At 49.2% G+C, this 21426-nt stretch overlaps 1 protein-coding gene and 1 non-coding gene across 2 annotated transcripts; one reads left to right on the top strand and one right to left on the bottom strand.

The window, feature by feature from the left end:
- Positions 1-1558: 1558 nt before the first annotated feature.
- Positions 1559-7887, bottom strand: TOMM7 (translocase of outer mitochondrial membrane 7). The gene is made up of 3 exons (XM_012926169.2): positions 7720-7887; positions 5045-5093; positions 1559-1776 (listed from the first exon to the last, which is right to left on the bottom strand). The coding sequence occupies exons 1-3, from the start codon at positions 7820-7822 to the stop codon at positions 1761-1763; spliced, it is 168 nt and encodes a 55-aa protein (XP_012781623.1). The 5' UTR covers positions 7823-7887; the 3' UTR covers positions 1559-1760.
- Positions 7888-17883: 9996 nt separating this feature from the next.
- On the top strand, positions 17884-17957 carry LOC118758209 (small nucleolar RNA SNORD93). The gene has a single exon (XR_004995595.1). It is a non-coding gene; the product is annotated as a small nucleolar RNA SNORD93 (small nucleolar RNA).
- The last annotated feature ends 3469 nt before the right edge of the window (positions 17958-21426 follow it).

Genomic DNA, 21426 nt, shown 5'->3' with positions numbered 1-21426 from the left:
TCTGGCCCGGCAACACCAGTTGCTGGATGGAAGATCTTTTATTTCTCTTTCTGTAACCTTACCTTTCAAGTAAATAAAAATAAACCCTAAAAAAATAAAGTGGGAGGATTAAAAGCTTAAGCAATTCTATGGGATTTATAAGCCATGCTGTTTTTAACAAATTCATACATGCCAAGATTCACAAGCTACATCAAATGCTTGTCAAAAATGGTTTTCCTACAATTAGTACTTAAGAATTCCACTTTAAAATACCTTTACGCAACAAGCCTCCACAATTCTCCATCTCCATGGCAACAGAGGTGTAAATACCCAAGAAGCTTTTACCTCAGCAATAATGAAGAATTTTCCAGTAAGTACAACTCCAGACACCTGAGGGAGATTACAAGATCCTTCTTAACCCATTAAGTTCCAAGATTTCACATCTGCATATATTTCAGTTCTTTTTAAAATTCATTTATTTCATTTTTATTGAAGTCAGATATACAGAGAGGAGGAGAGACAGAAAGATCTTCCATCTGATGATTCACTCCCCAAGTGAGTGCAACAGCTGGTGTTATGCTGATCCAAAGCCAGGAGCCAAGAGCTCTTCCAGGTCTCCCACACGAGTGCAGGGTCCCTCGACTGCTTTCCCAGGCCACAAGCAGGGAGCTGGACGGAAAGTGGAGCCGCCAGGATTAGAACCAGCTCCCATATGGGATCCCAGCGAATTCAAGGCAAGGACTTAAGCCACTAGACAACGCCGCTAGGCCCATCTCAGTTATTTCAAAAAGTTACCCTAGGTGACCTATGTAGTGCTAAGTCTTTACGGGTGTCCTATACACAGAATAATGGCACACACTGGTCCAAACAGATGTTTCAGACTTTCAACCACGACCCAAAGTGGGTCATGTCTTTTCTGGTTCTGCACTGACATACTAATTACATCTCCCAAAACTGATACTACAATCTGCTTGGTTAGAATGGGAAAAGCTTAACAACAAAATAGGCTTTAGACACGGGTGGCGGGGGCCAGGAAATCTCTATCTAGAACTGCAGACTAGTTCCGAGTAATTGACTGCCTTGTCTTCTACCAGAAAACAGTGCTACCGTGCGATGTAGGTTTCCATGGGCTCCTGCCCAACTGCCTCTGATGTCCCAATACCACCCATGAAGACATTAGACTCACAATTAGATAGATGCTTGCCACACCCAACCTGCAATGCCACTTCTATTCCCAGCAAGAGCCACCAACATCCCTTTGATGTGGTCAGAACTCTACTTCGATGCCTCCTGAGGACACAATCGTCCCGTCTCAAACACTCGGGAAGTCTAATCACTCGCGCCCAGAACGCCCGAGAGCTGCTCCAGGTGAAGGGGCAGCAAGCTCCATGTGGCGAAATGTGTAGTCAGGTACTCATCTGGAAATGCTTTTATTTTGGAAGGTCACATTTGGGTACGTATGTAGATTGCCCATGCAGCGAGAGTTAACAGCTTAATTTTTACCAGACATGTCTATTATGTTAAATCAAAAAAAAAAAAAAAAAAAAAAAAAAACAACACAACACCTCAAGACATAATGTTGTTAAAATATTTATTTTCACCAATCTATCATAAATAGGTCAGTAGAAGTTCCAGTCTGCTACAGATGCATCCACGTCGAGCCCTGTGCCATCGGTCTGACGACTGAATGGCGTCCCAGGTCTTGTGCCAGCCAGAGCACACATGTTCCACGTTGCTCTCGTCCGATGACTGCTTCTGAGTCCAGATGAAGAAACAGTCCTTTATCCCCAAAGTAGGCTAAAATGTTTGTGAACAGGAGAAATAATTAAAGCCCAAAATAAAAACTTTCTACACAGAACTAAGGACTTCAGGCATGTTTGTGCTCATCAGCAAATGCAGACACTGGAAGATAAGGATCAATCATATTAAAAAAATTAAACTCAGAGAACTATATTTTTTTATTACTTTGTGTGTTACCTATTATAAACAAAGAGGGAAATGTTCAGGTGACAGGTACAATAATATGTCAATGAAAAGATAAACGATGATTTCCACTGACTGATGAACCCAGAAAACACAGGTGTGCCACGTCTGAATACAGAGCCAACAGTAAAACCACAGTTACTGTGTTCTGCAGTCAGACTCTGTAGGAAGGAACTCCAAACCCCCAGTTAGGATCCCTCTACAAAGATGAGGAAGCTGAGGCTCTAAGATAGCTACTGGTGGAGAGGCAGAGTGAGGTGTGACCTCAGGCCTCCTGGTCATTAGTCCACACCTGGCCAAAGAGCAAACAGCCTCATTTGCATTCCTAATCAATTCTGACCCTCAACACTCTGGCCACAAAGGAGTCAGAACTCCCAAGATGTTTGGAGATGCTAAGCAACAGGATCCAAAAGTAGCCAAGAGGAGTCTGTACTTGCAAATCATCTCAATTAAAAGTGTGATTTCTAGCCTAAGTGAACACAACTGTTCTAACATGACCGTGAGGGTTCTACAAAGTTCGCTTTTATGAAGTATGTTTTCTGTACCTAGAAAAAACTCAAGATGCACCTCTTTGCAATTTTCAGGAGCTTGTTAAAATTGTTTACTAGATTCCAAGTGGTTTGCAAACATGATGAAAATAAACTCTTCTCTGAAGTACCATGTGCTGAAGAAAGCTTTTCTATCAGTGAACAATGCAGCATCCTGAATGGCAGAGCACATTCACATGAATGGGGTCCTAATTCCAAAACATCTGAGGAAAACAAACTCTAAACTCCAGCATTACATAAATAATAAATCTACAGAAACAATCGGCTTTGTAATGATACATAATAAAAAAAAAAAATCACAGCACACACAATTCTCCCTTTAGGGTACAAACCAGGCAGTCTCTCCAGGCACTGCCCCCAACACATGCTGTTTTTGAGATTGCCTAGTGACAGGCAGCCCACCAGCTGTCTCCTAGGACATGAATAGCCCTCGAAGGAAAACAGAGGGGGCCCCTAGTGACACAAGACTAAGTGGCAGAAGGGAGAGGAGCAGTGAGAGGACAGCGTGAAGCAATGGCCAGGGGTAGGGAACGCCTCACCTGCCTGCAGCTGCCAAGGGTCCAACTGAAGCCAAGCAGCAGCCCGAGCCCAAACACACTCCACCTCATCTCCGGAGCCACGCTCCCAGGAAGACCACCAAAACACTGTTTCCTGGCACACAGGTGCAGCCTAAAATGCCACACAGTCTGCCCAGAAAACCAGCTCCTGTCCCAAGGACCCCAGCAGGTTAAAATTAGGATCACTTCCTTAATATAGTTCCTGTTGAACCTCTGTTTTAGGGGCTTCCAAGATGAAATACAATGCAGGTAACATTAGACAAGGTCTCAAATAACAGGCACAAAAGACTGTTCTGGGAACACAGAAATGGAGTGATTTTGGAAGAGAGAACAGGCTGTTCAAAAGCAGGTTTCCGTCAGCTAGAAACGGAGGGGAAAGAGCAATCCAGGCTGAGGAGGGAAAGAGCCTAAGTGTGCAGGAAAAGCAGGAGAACAAAGCAGCTCCCAGGCCGGCGTGCAGCCTCAGAGCTAGAGCACTGCTCTCGGGGAAGGCGGGAAGGGCTTGCGTTCCTATCAATGCTCTTATTTGGTCCTCACATGAACTCACTTAACCAGGAGACAGTAGCTCAGACAGAGGCTGTTTCTCAGGGCAAGGTTTTTGCTGATCATTTGCACTGCCCGCAAGCCATGAACAGTCTGACCTACCACGTTGTCTCTGAACATGAGTGCTCACGTCCTGCTGCCCCAGTCTAGAGCCTCCAGCTGGTCAGGAGCAGGGAGGTCACCCCGATCCTCACAGCAAAGGAACTGACAGCTCAAAGATGAAGGACTAGAAAAACGGAACTTGGTGGGGAGCTCTGAATGCAGTTTGAAGGGGCCACTCCACAGAGGGTTAGAAGGCGAGGGACCAGGAAGACAGGAGGCAGGATTTTCAGCAAAGAAAACAGAATAACTGTGAAACTGGGTAAGCTGAGGCACGCACAGCAGTGTCCCTTCTCTGAGAAAGGGGAGGGCAGTGACAGAGAGGAGGGGCAGATGCCACAGTTAAAGGGAAGGTGACCTGACGGGGGCCACATGACCCAAGGCAAAGCATGAGCTCTGGGCAAAAGCCCCACGTCCTACCAATCAGGGGACCCCCACAAGGAGTGAATCAACCAGACATCAAACAGAAAGATCCTAAAGCTGATTGACACTCAGTGACTAAGTATTGGTTTTCGCTCAGTCTAAGGGGAAAAAAAAATGATTTCAGAAGAAGCTTAAAGTAACTGAAGACCTAGACAGTGAAGTCTACGAAGAGAACTTACAAGATGTCTAGGACGGAAGGTGGAGCTACAGTCGCACACCCCACCTTGCAGTGCTAGGACCATCAAAGGGTCATGTTGGGGCCACGAGTATCAGTGCTTCCCCCGCAGCATATGGGCCTGCCTGACATTTTGTGTTCACACACATAAGGGCGCGCATGCATGCAGTTTCCAAAGCATGCACACACGTGTATAGTTACATGTGCACAGAACTTCACACGTGCTTGTCTAACACTGGCAAGCTCGCCTCTGAAAAAGAAATCTGACAAATAAGTACATACTTTGATTAATCCATGAAAATTTACGATAAGGAAATACACCAAATTTCATTTATAGAAAAATGGTAATTATGTGGTTATACAAAATATTAGGAAATTGGGGGAAAAAAATCTGAGTGGTCTACAATTAGAGAATATATGCAATGTTAATTCTAACTTTAGGTGGTGAAAACAAAATCCTATGCAAGATTGTCACCAACTCGATCATACATGAAATTAAAAAACAATTCACCTTGGAAAGTGGTAGGATGATTCATCACTGCTCTTTGTCTCAAACAGTTATGATATTGTCAAGACAAGCTAGGAGCGGGAAGAAAACCAAGCTGCTCAGCCAAGTCCCACTGCTGTCCAGCAGCCCCAACCCCTCCCGACTGAAGGAGCTCCACCTCAGCTCCCCTTGGACCCTGCGACTGACCGACACACACACATCTGTCCCGAAACACTTCTAAGAGCAGTACCTCAAAACAGTTGGTTCAGGCATTCCAGGATCTGCACCCCTTTTAAAACCTAAGTCAGAGGGGAGGAGAGAAGAAAAAAAAAAAGAAAAAAAAAAAAAAACACCAATTAAAACTAGCACACCAAGAATGCAGAGTCAAGACTTTTTCCCACAACCCAGGGTAGCCAGAGGGCTCCCCTGACATACCAGCACTGTCTGGATTTACCTAGACTACAGAAGAGCCTGTGACACTAGGTCCCAGACCCATCAACAGGAGGACCCAGAAAGACCTCTCAACTCCCAAATCTCACTGATTGAAAAACTATGAATAAGTAAAGATTTTAAAAGATAAATAAAGCCTATCCTAAAAACTAACAGCAGCTTTTTCCCCCACAACCTCTTTCTAAAAAGAAACAATGGGAGCGGGTGTTGACTGCCACTTGGGACACCAGCCTCACTGACTGCAGTGCCTGGGCTCAAGGCCCTGCTTGCTCTCAGTTCTGGTACCCTGGGAGTCGGCAGGTTCCGGACACAACATGGGAGAACCAAAGGGAACTTCCACTCCCGGCTTTTAGCCTCAGCCATCCATGGCCACTGCAGACATTTGGGGACTGAACCCAGAAGAGTGAACAACTCGTTCTCTGTCATTTTGCCTCTCAAATAAGCTGGAGGCCAGATGACAAAAGTAGCTGGGATAGACTGCGTTCCAGAGGAACCTGTGTTTGGAAAGTCAAGACCTTTTCTAGCGGGCTACAGCCGTGTCTCTCCTTTGCTCTGAAGACACTATTTATCCAGGGCTGCTTATCAAAAGACAATGACACGGGACTGGCACAGTGGTGTAACAGGCTAATCCTCCACATACAAGCGCCAGCATCACACATGGGTGCCAGTTCATGTCCTGGCTGCTCCAATTCCAATCCAACTTCCTGTCTGTGGCCTGGGAAAGCAGCAGAGTATTACTCATGTCCTTGGGCCCCCAAACCCACATGGGAGACCACGAAGCTTCTGGCTTTGGATTAGTACAGCACCAGCTGTTGTAGCCATTTGGGGAGTGAACTAGCAGATCTCTCTCTGTAAAATGTCTTTCTCTTTCAAATAAAAGTAATAAATCAAAATAAAAAATGAGGGACAAAGGGTCAAAAGAGTCTCTGCTCACAAAATTTGGAGGAAAGTGGGAAAACTTGGAGGAAATCAACAGGACCATGGTGAATCATGTTCCCATTGTAATTCTGTCCTGACAATTGCCCAGTTGTCACCACTGTGTCTCCCTGCCGTGTTTTACAGCACTCTATTCCCCAGAGCCCTCATAGCTAAGGCTGGGCCTAAAGTCCCCGGGGGCCATCTGCAACTGCAAGCTATAGTGACAGCTAGGGAGAAAAAGTGAATGACCTAGGAGCTGAGTAAGACCTGGAATCCAACAGTATACAGGGCACAGAATCTAACATTAATCTCAAAGTGTTCAATGCTAAGGTGAAAGTCACCATAACAGCTGCCCAGGGCAGGGAACACAGCCAAGTGAGCATAGAAAGGGAAACAAATGCAAATGCTCAAAGCATCTCAGACCAAAGCAAAGGGCCATAGCTTTCCAGCAATGGGAAAGGAATCTCAGAAAAGGTAGGCAGAAGGAAGAGTAGGTTAAGACTGACAGAGCAGCAAGGAAATCCCAGGGACACAAAAACAGCAGCAAGCTAAGAGAGGACCCTCAACCACACAATCACACAACAGGCAGGACAAAATGAGGGGTGAACTCATCCCCACACCTTTCTTGGCTAACAGGAGGGTGTCTGAACCAACTGGACCCTTCCACGGTTGAAGCCAAACCAGAGGTGTGCAAACCAGGAACACGGAGGCAAGAGGGCCTGGCAAGGCAGTCATTGTGATCTGAGTTGTGGGGTAGAAGGTCAGGTGGCCGTCAGTGATACTGGCATCCCACATGGGTGCTGGTTCAAGTCCCAGCTACTCCACTTCGTACCCAGGTCCCTGCTAATGTACCCAGGAGAGCAGAGGAAGACTACCCAAGGATTCAGCCCCTGCCACCCACGTCAGAGACCCAAGATGGAGTTTCAGACTTCTGGTCCCGCCTGGCCGGACCAGTGGAATTCTTGCCTTTCAAATAAACAAAAGCATACTGCTTAAATAAATAAATAAGCTTGGCAGGTTTATAAGGAGGCTGAGATCCCAGGGTGAGCACTTAGGCAATGCTGTGCCCTCTAGCTCAGGGGTTGAGGATCTGAACCCACGGCTCCCTCACTAGGCGCGGGCGCATAAACTCGGCCACAGAACTTTCTTAGCGCTCGGTCTGTAACACGAAGCCAACCAAAACCACCCAAGCCCCTCACTACCCTAAGAGGTGTCTGCGTTGTTGGACACTGTTGCTACTGAGGGTCGCCTAGAAGGGCGAGGAGCCACGCTCTAAAGCCCACCTAAGCGCCAGACGGGGAAAGAGCAGCTTTGACAAGCACCGGGCCATCGAATCCCATAACTACCCTGAAAAGCGGGCGGGTACAGCGGGGCCCGCGACCCCCGGCACCCCCACCCCACAAGGGCACCTGCTCCTGACCCGGCTGCTTCTCCCGGAATGTGCTCAGAGGACTGCTAAGCCGGCGTTCCTTCTCAAGCCACCCCCCAAAAAAACCCACAAAACCGCAGTCGCGGTCTCGGCCTCCCCCCGACCCCTCAGCCTCCTCGCCCACTAACCCAGATAAATCACGAGAGGAATGAAGCCCCAGCGGATGGCGAACTGGCCGCCCTTGAAGAGCTGCTGCAGCCGCTGCTTGGCCTCTTTGCTCAGTTTCACCATGACGACGGCTGGGCGGGTGAAGACGACAGGGGTTACCTCAGCGGCGGCCGCTCGGGCAGGCGGAGAACAGGCGGTGCGCACGCGCCACACGCGGCCTTTACGACAGGAGCCGTAAGTGCCACCGGCAGAGGTCGTAATTCGTCGCACCTCGGCAGCTCGCCTCCTCCGCCAGCGGGAAGCGCATGCGTAGTTGGTGCAGTCGGGTCCGTGAGTGGCCGTGATTCGAGCTCCTCGTTCGCATTTTACAAAAATGAGAGTCGCCTGGTCTGTGGCGGCGTTGCGAGCACATCCTGTCTTCCCACAGTCAGACAGATTTTGTAGAGCGCGTCCCCGCTTGTAGCTCACAGAGGAGACATTAATTGAGTTTTAGTCTTCCGTTACTTTGGATTGGCTGTGTAAGCTTGAACAGGTGCTTCCAACTTCTGCGTAAAGATCACCCAGCGACGCCCAGCAGGGCCCCTGCCCGTGGTTTTCTTTGATCCCCGTAGTGTTTCCTAGGCACTTTATAAGTTAACTTGCCAACATTTTTAAATGTGGAAAACTTCACGTGACATTCTGGGCTTCTCTGGTGGGTCGATGAGTCCCGTAGTAAGGATCAAAGGGCATTAAGTCCGATATATAATACATATTGATCCATATATTGTACATTATTTCTTACAGATAAGAAAACCGTTTCAGACTTGTGAATCGGTCCAAGATCACACAATTGAATTATGTGCTTAAACAAACAAAAAAAAATTGATTTTGAAAAATCAAGAGTCAGGGAGAGCGCGCCAGAATGACAGAATTGTCCATCTCGTGGTTCGCTCCTCAGATGGCCACACAGCCAGGTTGGGCTGAAGCCAGGAGCCTCAAACACTCGGGCCCTCCTCCGCTGCCTTCTCCGGTGCATGAGTAGAGAGCTGGATTGGAAGTGGAGCAGCTGGGGCACAAACAGGTATCCCTCTGGGATGCCAACATTGAACATGGTTTCACGTGCTACCCCGCAACACCAACTCTGCATTGTGCGGCCTCTTAGTCTGTTCCACTGCCCCTTGCTGTTATATAAACCCCTCCAGGATAGATACATATGCCCTGCTAAATAAAGAATGAGATGAATGTGGCTTTTCTCCTACCAGATAGGCCCAGTAATACCAAGGTCATCTGCATTCCTCAGAGAGGTATCTTCTAAAGAGCCTTCAGAGTTTCCTGGCCAAGTGGAAAGACTGTGATGTCAGCAGGAAGCCAAGTGGTCCGTCCACCTCCAGCCTGCACCTGCACTGTCTACTGTGCACACGCTGGCCCCGTCAGTGTGGTAAATCTCAGCTCCCTGGGATCACTTCCTTCTTCCAACACCCGCAGTGAGTTACCACGGGCTACTTCCCTAAACTTCAGCTTTGGTCTCTTCTGAAAAGTATAGATTTCCAGTCACCAGCACCACAGCATAGGAGACTAAGCTGCTGCCTATGGTGCCAACATGCCTTATGGGTGCCGGTTCCTGTTCCCATTGCTCCATTTCAGATCCAGCTCCCTGCTTATGGCCTGGGAAAGCAGTGCAGGATGGCCCAAGTGCTTGGGCCCCTGTTCCCGTGTGGGATACCCAGAAGCAGCTCCTGTCTCCTGGCTTCAGATCATCTTAGCTCTGGCCGTTGAGGTCATTTGGGGAGTGAATTAGCAGATAGGAGATCTCACGCTGTCTCTTCTCCATCTTTGAACTAGATATCCTTTCAAAAAAAGACCTCTGTCTTGCACTGTCAGACTTTCAGATAGTTAAGTAAGTAAACAAAGTTCCTTCCAGCAGGAGGCAGAAGACTAGAATCATATTCTATTTCCTTCTCTCTATAACACTGTCTTTCTGATAGAATAAATGTTTGTTTACTAAATGAAGACTGAGCCCAAAGAACTGAATACACAGAAACAGTCATAAGGAAAGAACAACTTCCCTTGAGCTATTTCTTGTGAATGCCTGTAATCAAGGAAAATCAAAATTTGAGCTCAATTCAACAAAATGGCCTACCCAGGAACTTCCTAAAAGCAGAGGCCAAACAAAATGACTGTGTTTCTACAGCCAGTAGGACATCTGCTCTGCTGTGTTCCTCCTCTGAAAACCTCCCCTTTGCATTCCCCCAGTGAAGCTCCCATACTGCTTCTGGTTTGAAGCTGCCCAAATGATAAGTCACCATTTTTTTCAATAAAAAGTGTCACTGCCTTAGTTTATCTTTTTAGCTTGTTTCTCATTCCAAAGGCATGAGGCTCCTGGGTCAGAGCTCAAGCTCAGTGTGGCAGAGCAATTATCATGGAAGTAGCCAAGAACCATGAGGATTTTCAGGGGCTCCCAAGTTCCAAGATGGTGATGGGAGGAACCCATCCAGGACAATTGCACGTGAGAGATTTGGGTTGTGGGAGAGGGATCTGAAAAAGAGGGGCACCCTGCTGTTCCCATGAGCAGAAGCAAGCCTGCCTTCTGTCCAGGGAACGGACATCACATCTTCTCTAAAGGTTGCTTGCTTGCAAAGGTAAGCCAAAAGAATAGCCTGGACACAGCACAATCAGGAAATTGCATCTCTGGCATGTTCAGGAAGAACGTTCAGCAATGTTCAGTGTCCTTGGCCTAGTGTATCTCCCAACTCTTGGACCAGTTTAGAAACCTTGGGGGGAAAAAAGGGCCCAGCGCCATAGCATAGCAGTGAAAGTCCTCACCTTGAATGCACCAAGATCCCATATGGGCACTGGTTCTAATCCCAGCAGCCCCACTTCCCATCCAGCTCCCTGCTTGTAGCCTGGGAAAGCAGTCGAGGACGGCCCAAAGCTTTGAGACCCTGCACCCACATGGGAGACCTGGAAAAAACTCCTGGCTGCGTGCTTAGGATTGGCTCAGCTCCAGCCATTGCGGCTGCTTGGGGAGTGAATCATGGGATGGAAGATCTTCCTCTCTGTCTCTCCTCCTCTCTGTATATCTGACTTTCCAATAAAAATAAAAATTAAAACAAAAAAAAAAGAAACCTTGAGCAGGGTTGTTTCAGAGGGACAGAGACACTTCAAGTCCAAAGGTGGGGAGCTGCAGAGAGCAGGTGAATCCAGGACTGGTGCAGGTAACAGGAAGGGACTGAGGTCAGGGACATGGGACTTACACCGCATAGTAGCAGTTAGGGAGGACAAACCCTCCAAGAAGAGAATGCAGACAGGTGACCATGGCCAGAGGGGTTGCACACAAGGTGTCCAGTGGAAAGGGCAGGATGGGTGCAGCCAGGTGGAGCAGAAACTGGCAAGAGGAGAGCCAGAGCTGTGCAAGTTCAAAGTCAGTGCTCATTGGCACCCCCAGCAAGTACCGAGTACTGTGCACCCTTTCAGCACCCTACACTTGGCTGCCATGGGACTGTAGTTCACCCTGGCGCTGGAGCTGAGTGTACTCACCTCTCTGCTCCCAGTCTGCAGCAGCAACTCTCACAGCTGGCCCTCGATGCCTACAACTTCAAGTTAGATACTGAGGTAGTTTCTCGAAGCACCAAGCATCCCAGGGTGCTAGAACCTTAAGATTAAGATATTTGAGAGGGGGCCCAGCATAGCATAGTAGTTAAGGTCCTCACCTTGAACATGCTGGGATCCCATATGGGAGCCAGCTCTAATCCCGGCAGCCCCGCTTCCCATCCAGCTCCCTGCTTATGGCCTGGGAATGCAGTTAAGGACAGCCCAAAGCTTTGGGACCCTGCACCTGCGTGGGAGACCCGGAAGAGGCTCCTGGCTTAGGATTGGCTCAGCTCCAACCGTTGCAGCCCCTTGGGGAGTGAACCATCTGATGGAAGATCTTCTTCTCTGTATATCTGCCTTTCCAATAAAAATAAATAAATAAATCTTTTAAAAGGAGATATTAGAGAAGAGGATAAAGCCATGGATTCCGGACTCTGGAAAGCCACAGGTCGTTGTTGTCTGGAAGACACTTTCAGAAGTCAAGGTTCACACACAGGTCTGCAAGGACTAGGCCATGGGAGTCAAGCTCAGGCGGGAGGCAGCAGAAACCTCTGCTTTACCTCCAAGAGTGGACAGAATGGTCATAACAGGGAGGACAAGCAGTCACTTTCAGCTTTTTCTAAAGAAACGTCCCCAAAGGATTTCATGAATTAAAATATCCAGCCCGGGGGAGCAGATGTGGGGGAGGGCACAGATGGAGCTGTCAATCTTGGCATGGAGAGGAGCAGGTAGCACTCTGTCCCTGCTGCCAGGAAACCTGAGGGAGGCTGAGGGCCGAGGTGGTGGCCGGGAGTTCGGCCCTGGATTCATGAGGCCACTGCCAAGCATTCACATCCAATGGAATTCAAAGTTTCTTTGGGAGCATACACACACACACACACACACAAAAAGGGAAGTCTATCCATATAATGGCTCTTCAAAAGATTCATGAGAAATTCTTGTTACAGGGAAGGAAAGTATGCATGAATTTTTTGAAACAAAATAAACATCTTGTAACTCCGTTTCCCATGAACCTGCTCGAGTCCTTGGTTTGTGGCTTCTGGGACAGACAGGGACCAACAGAGATTCCCCATCACTCTGGACTTTGGCAACAAGAGCCACCACCCCAACAGGGGCTAAGGCTTACCCCACACGGCCCCCCATGATCTTCTAGCAGAAATAATATGTTACATCAAGCACGCACAATTAGTGAAGGGGGAGAAAAAGCGGTTTTAAGAATTGGAGAAACTGGGCCCAGCGACATGGCCTAGCGGCTAAAGTCCTCGCCCTGAACACGCACCAAGATTCCATATGGGCACTGGTTCTGATCCTGGCGGCCCCAGTTCCCACCCAGCTTCCTGTTTGTGGCCTGGGAAAGCAGTCAAGGACAGCCCAAAGCCTTGGGACCCTGTACCCGTTGGGGAGACCTGCAAGAGGTTCTCTGGGCCCCTGACTTTGGATCGGCTCAGCTCCAGCCTTTTCAGACACTTGGGGAGTGAACCATCAGATGGAAGATCTTCCTCTCTTTCTCTCCTCCTCTCTGTATATCTGCCCTTTCACTAAAAAAATAAACAAAATCTTAAAAACAAAAGAAGCAACAGATGGATAAGGCACAGGTGTGCTGAGGGCGGACAGGGACAGGTCACGTCTCTTGCAGGAGGGACCTGAACACCACGCCAAGATCTACAGCCTAGCCTCAAACCCTTGGAAGCATATGGGCAGGAGGGGAAAGGCAGATGTAATTGACCCTGAATGGAAACAAAGTCCTCTTGGCAAAGAAGGTTCCTTGCCAACAGGCCATGCCTATGAAAACACTCAGGTCCCAAGACTGCTGAGCCCCTGTAGGGGACCAGGTATATCCTAACCACAGCAGGGAAAAGATGTTAGAACTAGAGAGAGCAACAGTAGGAGGGTCATTACAGAAGGCAATCAACTAGGACGTAAGGTTGGACCAGAAACAACTAGTTGAGCGAGAGGAATGGAGGGAGAGAGAGACGGACAGATGAATGGATGGCGAGATGGACAAGTGAAGGAAAGGGAGATAAAAACAAAAGATGCTAAGAAATCAGAGGGAAGAAACAGGGAGCCATGGAGGGAGTGAGTGTTTATAGATGGGCGGCCAGGGAAAGATGGCTTTGCACTGGTCCAAACCAGGAGCAAGCGTGATACAGTGACCAGTCTCTAGGTCTCAGCAGCAAATCCCGGGGGAGACCTGGCACTGGCAGCCTCCTCATCTCAGAGGGTCCTGTTCCGTGGACAGTCCCATGGACAGTCCCACAGAGGCCAGTGTAGAGGGACAGGATTCGTGTCCACCCATGTCACCTCCCCAGCACACTTGCAGCAGCACATGCCATCTGGGGTAGAGAAAGGAAAAAGGAGCAGGAGCGGGGAAGACTGAGCCTGTTACAAATACAGACTGACCGTTTACCTCCAAGTTCTGTTTACATGACTGAATCTCAGTGGCTTCCATTGCCTGGACTAACAGAAAAGATACCCGAAGCACCTGGCATAGTGCTACAAATCAGCAACAGGACAGATACAAAGTAACTGCTCTCCATTTAGCATTTGTGATGTTGCTGTCCCCAACTTTAAGGCTTCAGTTGGGAAGGAGAGGAGAAAGGACAAGGATGACAGCAAAAGGAGGCTAAAGGGAACTGGTGTTCTTCTTAAAGGCAGCAAATCCGGGTCACAGGGACCCTTAAGAATTTCAAGGGTTGGGAAGCATATCCATGCTACATGCTTCTCTGGAGAGAGAAGGATCATTCATTTCAGCATGATTTTTTTTTTTTCTTTTTTCCCCCTGAAGCTAAAGCAAGAGCTGGGAGAAACCATTTGTGGCCCGGCTGCACTCACTGACCCAGCACAGACTGGGGTGGGCTGGGCTTCCAAGGGTGGGTTCCAAGTGTGGGTCATAAGTCTGTGTTCATCAGAAAGCACAATGTAATCAAGTAAAACTTCACCCACTGTCATTCGCCATTCACCTGCCTCCTCTGAGATCCAGCCACAGGGACGCTGTTCCTTCTGGACACTCATTCTTACTACCCGGGGCTCCACTCCATCCAGATGAAAGTAGAAACATGGAAGAGGAAATACTTTTCTCGGACAACAGGAAGCAGTTCATATTGCTGCACACCTCGCCCATGTCCATCACTGCCCACCACAACTGGGTTCAGAAGAGAAGGGACACAAAGATAGGCAACTCTCAGGAGTTTTGGGATAGAAGCAAAGAAATGAGGTTGGATTGCGGAAGGATGCGGAGTTTAAACTCTGTTGCCAACTTATTTTACAAGCAAGTAGATTGTCCTTATCAAACAGGTCACACTTAATCTGAACATGTAGCCTGTATGTCTTACACATTAGTCATCTACTTCTTACAAATATAGTGAGTAACGGTGCGCAATCTTTAAATCACAAACCCACAAACCTGCAAGGGTTTTGTTTGTTTAAACACCTATTGTTGCTTCCTGATGGCACATTGGCATTGTAGTGTTTCCAGGATAACTGAACAAACACTAATTAGAAAACCAGTAAGCGTCAGGGTAGGCAGATGCTGTCTCCGGACTTGAAAACAGGCCAGCCGCTGCTCGGAGGAGACAACTGTTGGGCAAGCTGCCCTGTCCTCAGGATACACCCTTACCCAGCTGCAGCCATCCTTCAAATCTGAAGTCCTGTCTGCAGCTGCCTTGAATTTTGATCTTGTCCAGGGCAACACAGGAGAGGTGTTCTCAGCCAGCGCCAGGAGCGAACAGCAGGAGCTGAGTCCCTAGTGGCAGCCAACCCTCTCCATCCAACTGTGATTTTCTGAGAACACTGGTGTCTTGGAATCTCCTGGGAGCAAGGAGGGGCAGGCAAGTGTGGGATGGGAGGAGGGTGACAGGGCATGGGCTTTCTCCACCTTTCCTGCTCACAGTGAACCCAGAGGTGAGCCGAGGAGCAGGGAGCTTTGGGCCTGCCTGTTCGGGTTAGGTTTCCACCTTTAGACCAGAAGCCATTCCAGCACCGCCACCCACACAGTCTAAAGCTGGGATTACCATTGGTTTAGAGTCCTTGGGTGCTTGGCAACAAACTTAGGTGTTCACTACTACTGCAGGATTAAGGAGCAGCAGTGTTTCAGTTCTGCTGGCACCATCAGAGAAGTACAACAGAGGTACGTTGTGCCTGCTTGATTGTTCAAAGAACAGAGCAGATCCAGAATGACTTTTGGAGCGTGTGGGGAGGGGTTTAGGGGGCGTCACTAAGGGAGTGTCCCCAAGCCCCATCAGAAACGAATCCTAGTCACTTCCCATAGAGATCAGGGAATGGACAGAGAATGGGATCAGACACAGCCACTATTTCCAGTTTATGTAAGCGCAGGGCTTTCCATTGCAATTTCCTGCTCCTGGAAGTGAAGGGATCCTGGGGGTGTAGGAGACCCATGGGAGCAGTTCCTTCGCAGAGAAGCACGGGGCTTGGAGGGGAAACGGCTGGCTTCCTTCTAAACAGCCACAAAACCAGCCCAGAGTCCTGCCAAGCCCTTCCAGGGCCCTGCAAATCCGATGGGCAAGCAGCTCACTAACTGTGTCAAGGGCCTGTGCTAAGGACGGACGGAGGGTTGGACAGAGCGTTTACAATGTGCCAAGCTCCAGGCCAGACACTGGGTATGTAGGGGACCCAGCACAGCTCCTTCTAGGCCCTCAGTCCTGGGTGGCATCTCCTGCGGGGGCGGGATGCCGAGGTCGCCAGGGGGCGCGCGCGGGGCCTCTGGGCAAGGAGCGGGACGGGCCGGGCGGGGCGCACAGGCGGCTCCGTGGTTGGCTGCCGCTCGGGCGTTGGCGGCCTGGGTGGGGGCTGCTTTTAAACTTAGCCGCTCAGCTGCAGGTCCCCTTTCGCCCGCGGTGCGCGACCTGGTAAGTGGGGCTCGGCCGGCTGCTGCCCCGGCCCAGCACGTGGCTCCGGACTCTCGGGGCCCTTTCTGGACGCGCGCCCTTGCTCTCGAGCCGCGTCCGGGTGAATGTCCAACGGGTTTAAGAGGTTGTAGCTTTCAGGGTGTGACCCCCCTCCCCCCCCCCCCCCGCAGCACCAGTAGCTCCCGGCGCTCCAGCCCGAAGCTGCTGCTCCTTGCGCGCTTGCGGCCGAGTCTACACCTGCCTCCAGCTCCTTTTGCGCGCGCGAAACGTTTCGAGCTCGAGAGTCGAACCCGGATCCCGGGAGGAAGCGCAGAGCCCGAGAGCGACTCCCGGGATCTTGGCGCGCCCCGGAGCACCCTCCTTGCGCAGTACCTGGGTGGCCGGGAGGCGACTTATTTAGGTAGGATGCGTCTGAGGTCGGGGAGGGCCCCGTGAGGCTCCTACGGTTTCCGAGCCCAGCAGGCCGGGGTGATTCCGGGGTTGACGACCCCACGGCTCCGCGAGCATGGGTGACTTGGCCAGCAGGTGAGGCACGGAAAGGCTTTCAGCTTAGATGGTATGAGGTCCCGGTGCTGATTTTCTTTAACTGGGGGAAGAAAAAAAAGTTTTGTAGCATGTTTGAGTGGCAGAGGGTTAGCTCTCCCAACCGCTCTTTTCCCTGAAGTAGTCTGGGCCGGGTCAAAGCCTGGAGCTCGGAGGTCCCTCTGAGCCTCCCACGTGGCTACTGGGGCACTGGCTGCCTCCAAGGGTGTGGGTTAGCCAGAATGGAGGCAGTCAGGCCATCTTAGTCACATGGCCGGCATCTGTGCTCAAGTTTAAGTCATGAAGTTTTTGTAGTTTTTGCTGTTGATATGTAAGGCTTCTGTGGTTCACATGTTTTCCTGGTGAGAAGTTCTTATGACTTTTGGAGGTTAGGAAATCGAAAGGGGAAATGTTTTCCCATGCATGTAAGGAGGGGGAAAATGTGTGGGAAACCACAGCTCTGGGGAATGGCCCCACAACACGGAGACAGGGTGGTGGGCGGGCTTACTGTAAGAAGAGTGAAATGGGCACGCAAGAGCGTGCCTGAGCTGGTGTGTTAGGCATCATGAAAACTATGAATTCCTGAGACTAGAAACTTGTAAACTCCCTGGACTTGGGCTGGAGCTGGCTCTCAGCCTCAGAGCAAACAAGTTTCAGGCTGCCTTTGCTTTCTTTTCAATCTGAAAGGTTTGTTTTCCCACTTTTCTTAGATACTAAACACGGTTGGCCATGCTGTTGATAAAACAGATGAAGTTGGAAAATGGCAACTGATGACATTAAATGGAGTATAGGAATGTAATTCACATTTCATTCCTAGCTGGAAGAACTATTCACGGGGTGGGTGGCACGTTAAGCCTCTGCCTGTGTACGGGATCGTGGTTGTTCACTTCCCTAGCTTCCTTTTAATGTACCTGGGAAAGTGGGAGAGGTTGACCCAAGTGTCTGGGTCCCTGTACTCGCGTGGGAGACCTGGAGGGTCAGGCTCGTGACTTAGGATCAGTCCAGCTCTGGCCACTGTGGGAGATGAGAGAGATCTCTGTCTCCTTTCTCTGCAACTCACTACATCTTGACAATGAAAAAGACTTCACACACAAAGCTATCCCAGGATGCTCTTAACGTGGTGCCTGTCACTTTCTTGCTAGGCTCAGTGGAGTTCGTGATGCTGATGGACCTCAGGTAAGGACCAGATGGGAGGAATGTGGCTAGAGTTCATAGTGACGTACTTTTTGGCCAAGGATGAGAACCCTTTGCTGATTCAGTTTGCTCCTGCGCTGATGGGTTAAAGGATTTACCTGAGGCCAAGGTGATGGGGTGCAAATGTCCTAACAGCCATGCTGTCCAGTTTTGGATAAGCTTTAGGTTAAAAGGGGGTGGGACTGGGCACTTTTAATGAATAACCATTAAGCTGAGAGAAAGATGGGGTTTTGAGTAGCAGTCTGCCTTTGTGTTAGCAGTGGGAGGGATGCTTGGATTCTGTGCACCTGAAGTTTTTGTGAATATGTAGACACCATATTTTAAAAAGAAATTTGGTGATTACTGATCTGGTTATCTGATGGGATCTCTTACAGGTCTGGCGCTTGGCTGAACCAATGGAACATGGTATCTTGGTCCCTTTCCTGCTGATAGCGGGAGTGAATTTGGACATGGTGTAAGCTAATTTTTCACAGTCAAGTTTAGAGCAGAATAATCAAGCAAAACCCGTGATCTTAGAACTATCCTCAGCAGCACTGTAAACTGCTCTGTTTCACACAGGTCATTTTTTTTTTTTTTTTTTACTAATTACATTGCATTATGTGACACAGTTTCACAGGTACTGCGATTCACCCCACCCCTCCCCAAACCCTGCCCCCCATGGTGGATTCCTCCACCTTGTTGCATTACCACAGTTCAAGTTCAGCTGAGGTTCTTTCATTGCAAGCATATACCAAGCATAGAGTCCAGCATCTTATTGTCCAGATAAGTCCAATGACTTGTTGGGGAGACCTTCTCTGGTCTGAAGGCAGAGCCAGCAGAGTATCATCCCGATCAATTAAAAGCCCCAACATAACATCAGCAACAATTCACAATTTTTTTTTTTTAAAGATTTGTTCATTTTATTACAGCCAGCTATACAGAGAAGAGGAGGAGAGACAGAGAGGAAGATCTTCTGTCCGATGATTCACTCCCCAAGTGAGCCGCAACGGGCCGGTGCGCGCCGATCCGAAGCCGGGAACCTGGAACCTCTTCTGGGTCTCCCACGCGGGTGCAGGGTCCCAATGCATTGGGCCGTCCTCAACTGCTTTCCCAGGCCACAAGCAGGGAGCTGGATGTGGGAAGTGGAGCTGCCAGGATTAGAACCGGCACCCATATGGGATCCCAGGGCTTTCAAGGCGAGGACTTTAGCCACTAGGCCACGCCGCTGGGCCCACAATTTACAATGTTATGGAATTAATTGACATAGTATTGAGTAACCAATATGTTAAAAAAAAATGCAAGTTCTTAGCCACATCCTGTGACTACCCCATTGACATTTCAATTTTTGTTTATATACAACCGGGTTGTATACATCTTAAAATGGCTATAGATTACTGTTTAGCTATCTTGTGTCTATTTTCATCATATTTAGCATTTTATAGCGTTGAAGCATAATTTTGCTGAACCTGGCTTTTTTTCGGGTAGTCTAGACTGGCTTATAACTCCTAACAAGACATGTCAACAGTTGAGGTGCAGAACAGTTTTAGGAGGGGTGTGCAGAGAAATCCACAACACCCTAGTGAGGAGTAACCACTCTGTGTCCCACCTAGCAAGATATAAGTGAATCCACACTGACCGGTTCCTGTCTGATTCCAAGCTTTCCTTGTTCTCTATCCTAGATTTTTTGTTTGGTTGGTTGTTTTGAGGGGTGTCCAGAGCGATCCTGATGGTCAGTCATTGCAAGAGAGGGTGGGGACCCCAAGTTGATTGCAGAGGGGCCTAAGAGTTTCTTGAGTGATTCTGTGCTTTGTTGTGCAATTCTATGATTATGATAATTAAGTGACTGCATTTGTTAAGTCTCACACTTGAGGTGAACCCCAGAGTGTATGTTCATCCTTCAATAAACTTTTGAACACGGCTTTCTGGCATTTCCTTTGAATTATATGGGAAGGCAGTTTGTGGTCACCATTGACAAGTAAAAGCAGGAGAAGCATGAAAATCGCCTGTGAGGTCTAAGTTAGTGTGCTTGATGACTATGCACAAGCACCAGGATGTGGGAGTAAAAGGTGATTAGGAGAGATTTTGGTTAAATGAAAGTGTTGGGTGCAACAGTTAACATGCTGCTTGGGGAGCGTGTGCCCCATGACCTGGGTTCAAGTGCTGACTGCCTCAGATTTTAGAATCCTGTTGATAACACCTCCTCAGAGGCAGCACATAGTGGCCACTTAACTTGGATCTTGGCTGCTCATGTGGGAGCCCTGGCTGGAATTCCTGGCTCCCAGGTTTCAACAGTCAGGACTAACTTGATCTTTTGAGGTATAGGTCAATGAATAGAAGATAGAAGCTTAGAGATTGTCCAGCACTGTGGTAGAGACCCAGAAGAAGCTCCTGGCTTCTGGATTTGGATGAGTTCAGCTCTGGCTGTTGTGACCACTTGGAGAGTGAACCAGTGAACTCTTGCAACTCTGCCTTTTAAATCAAAATGAATCTTGAAAAAAAATGAAAGATTTACCTGCATCGATGGGCTGTGTGAATTCTGAACAGCTGTGGCATGGGATTTCTGCCACAGGTGCAAAAGTGCAGATGCCTAGCAGTCTTAGATGGTTTTGGCAGGAAATCTGGAAACCTTTCTAGGTGCAGATGTGGGGAAGGGGTTGAGTTGGGCTGATCTCTGCCTGAGGCTGTTGTCAGTCTCTGGGTTGGCTCTGAAATATGAAAGGTTTAACCCATTTCTTAGGTTAAGGAAGTTTCTGGAAGGTGGAATGGGTTCACCCAAGGGGGTGTGAGTCATTCTTTGTAAGCAGGGGACCTGTGGCTGCTGAGCTGAGCTGTGCATTTAGATGCCTACAAAGGCCCCCCTTTGTGGTTCCAGGCTTCATAGCTTCCTGGCTGTGGTTCACCCCCAAAGCCTGGTGGGTCAAGTTCACCAGAGGAGATGGAGTGAATGCTTGCACTCAGTACCCCCATTCTGCAAAATCTAGTCCCTGGCCCTGTGTTTACCAAAGCTGAAGTGGGATTGGGAAGATACCAACAGGACAAGTTAGCTGCTCACGTGGGGCAAAGATGGAGGAAGATCTTCCATTGATGGTTCACTCCCCAAGTGGCCGCAATAGCCAGAGCTGCACCAATCCGAAGCCAGGGCCCCAAGGCTTTGGGCAGTCCTGGATTGCTTTCCCAGGCCACAGGCAGGAAGCTGGATGAGAAGCAGGGCTGCTGTGATTAGAACCAGCGCCTATATAGAATCCGAGACGTGTACAAGGCAAGGCCTTTAGCTGCTAGGCTACCGCACCGGGTCCCCACGAGAACTTTCCAATCGAAAGTGGGACGTGGAATTAACAGATGAGTTTGTTTTGGTGCAAAAAAATTTTGGTGAAATTGGGGCCCCGGCGGCGTGGCCTAGCGGCTAAAGTCCTCACCTTGAACACCCCAGGATCCCATATGGACGCCGGTTCTAATCCTAGCAGCTCCACTTCCCATCCAGCTCCCTGCTTGTGGCCTGGGAAAGCAGTTGAGGATGGCCCAAAGCTTTGGGACCCTGCACCTGCGTGGGAGACCTGGAAGAGGTTCCTGGTTCCCGGCATCGGATTGGCGCACACC

Source organism: Ochotona princeps, chromosome 20, assembly GCF_030435755.1.
Source record: "Ochotona princeps isolate mOchPri1 chromosome 20, mOchPri1.hap1, whole genome shotgun sequence".
Taxonomy (NCBI): domain Eukaryota; kingdom Metazoa; phylum Chordata; class Mammalia; order Lagomorpha; family Ochotonidae; genus Ochotona; species Ochotona princeps.
Note: the sequence above shows the minus strand (reverse complement) of the source record. Positions and strands in the feature narration are given on the sequence as shown.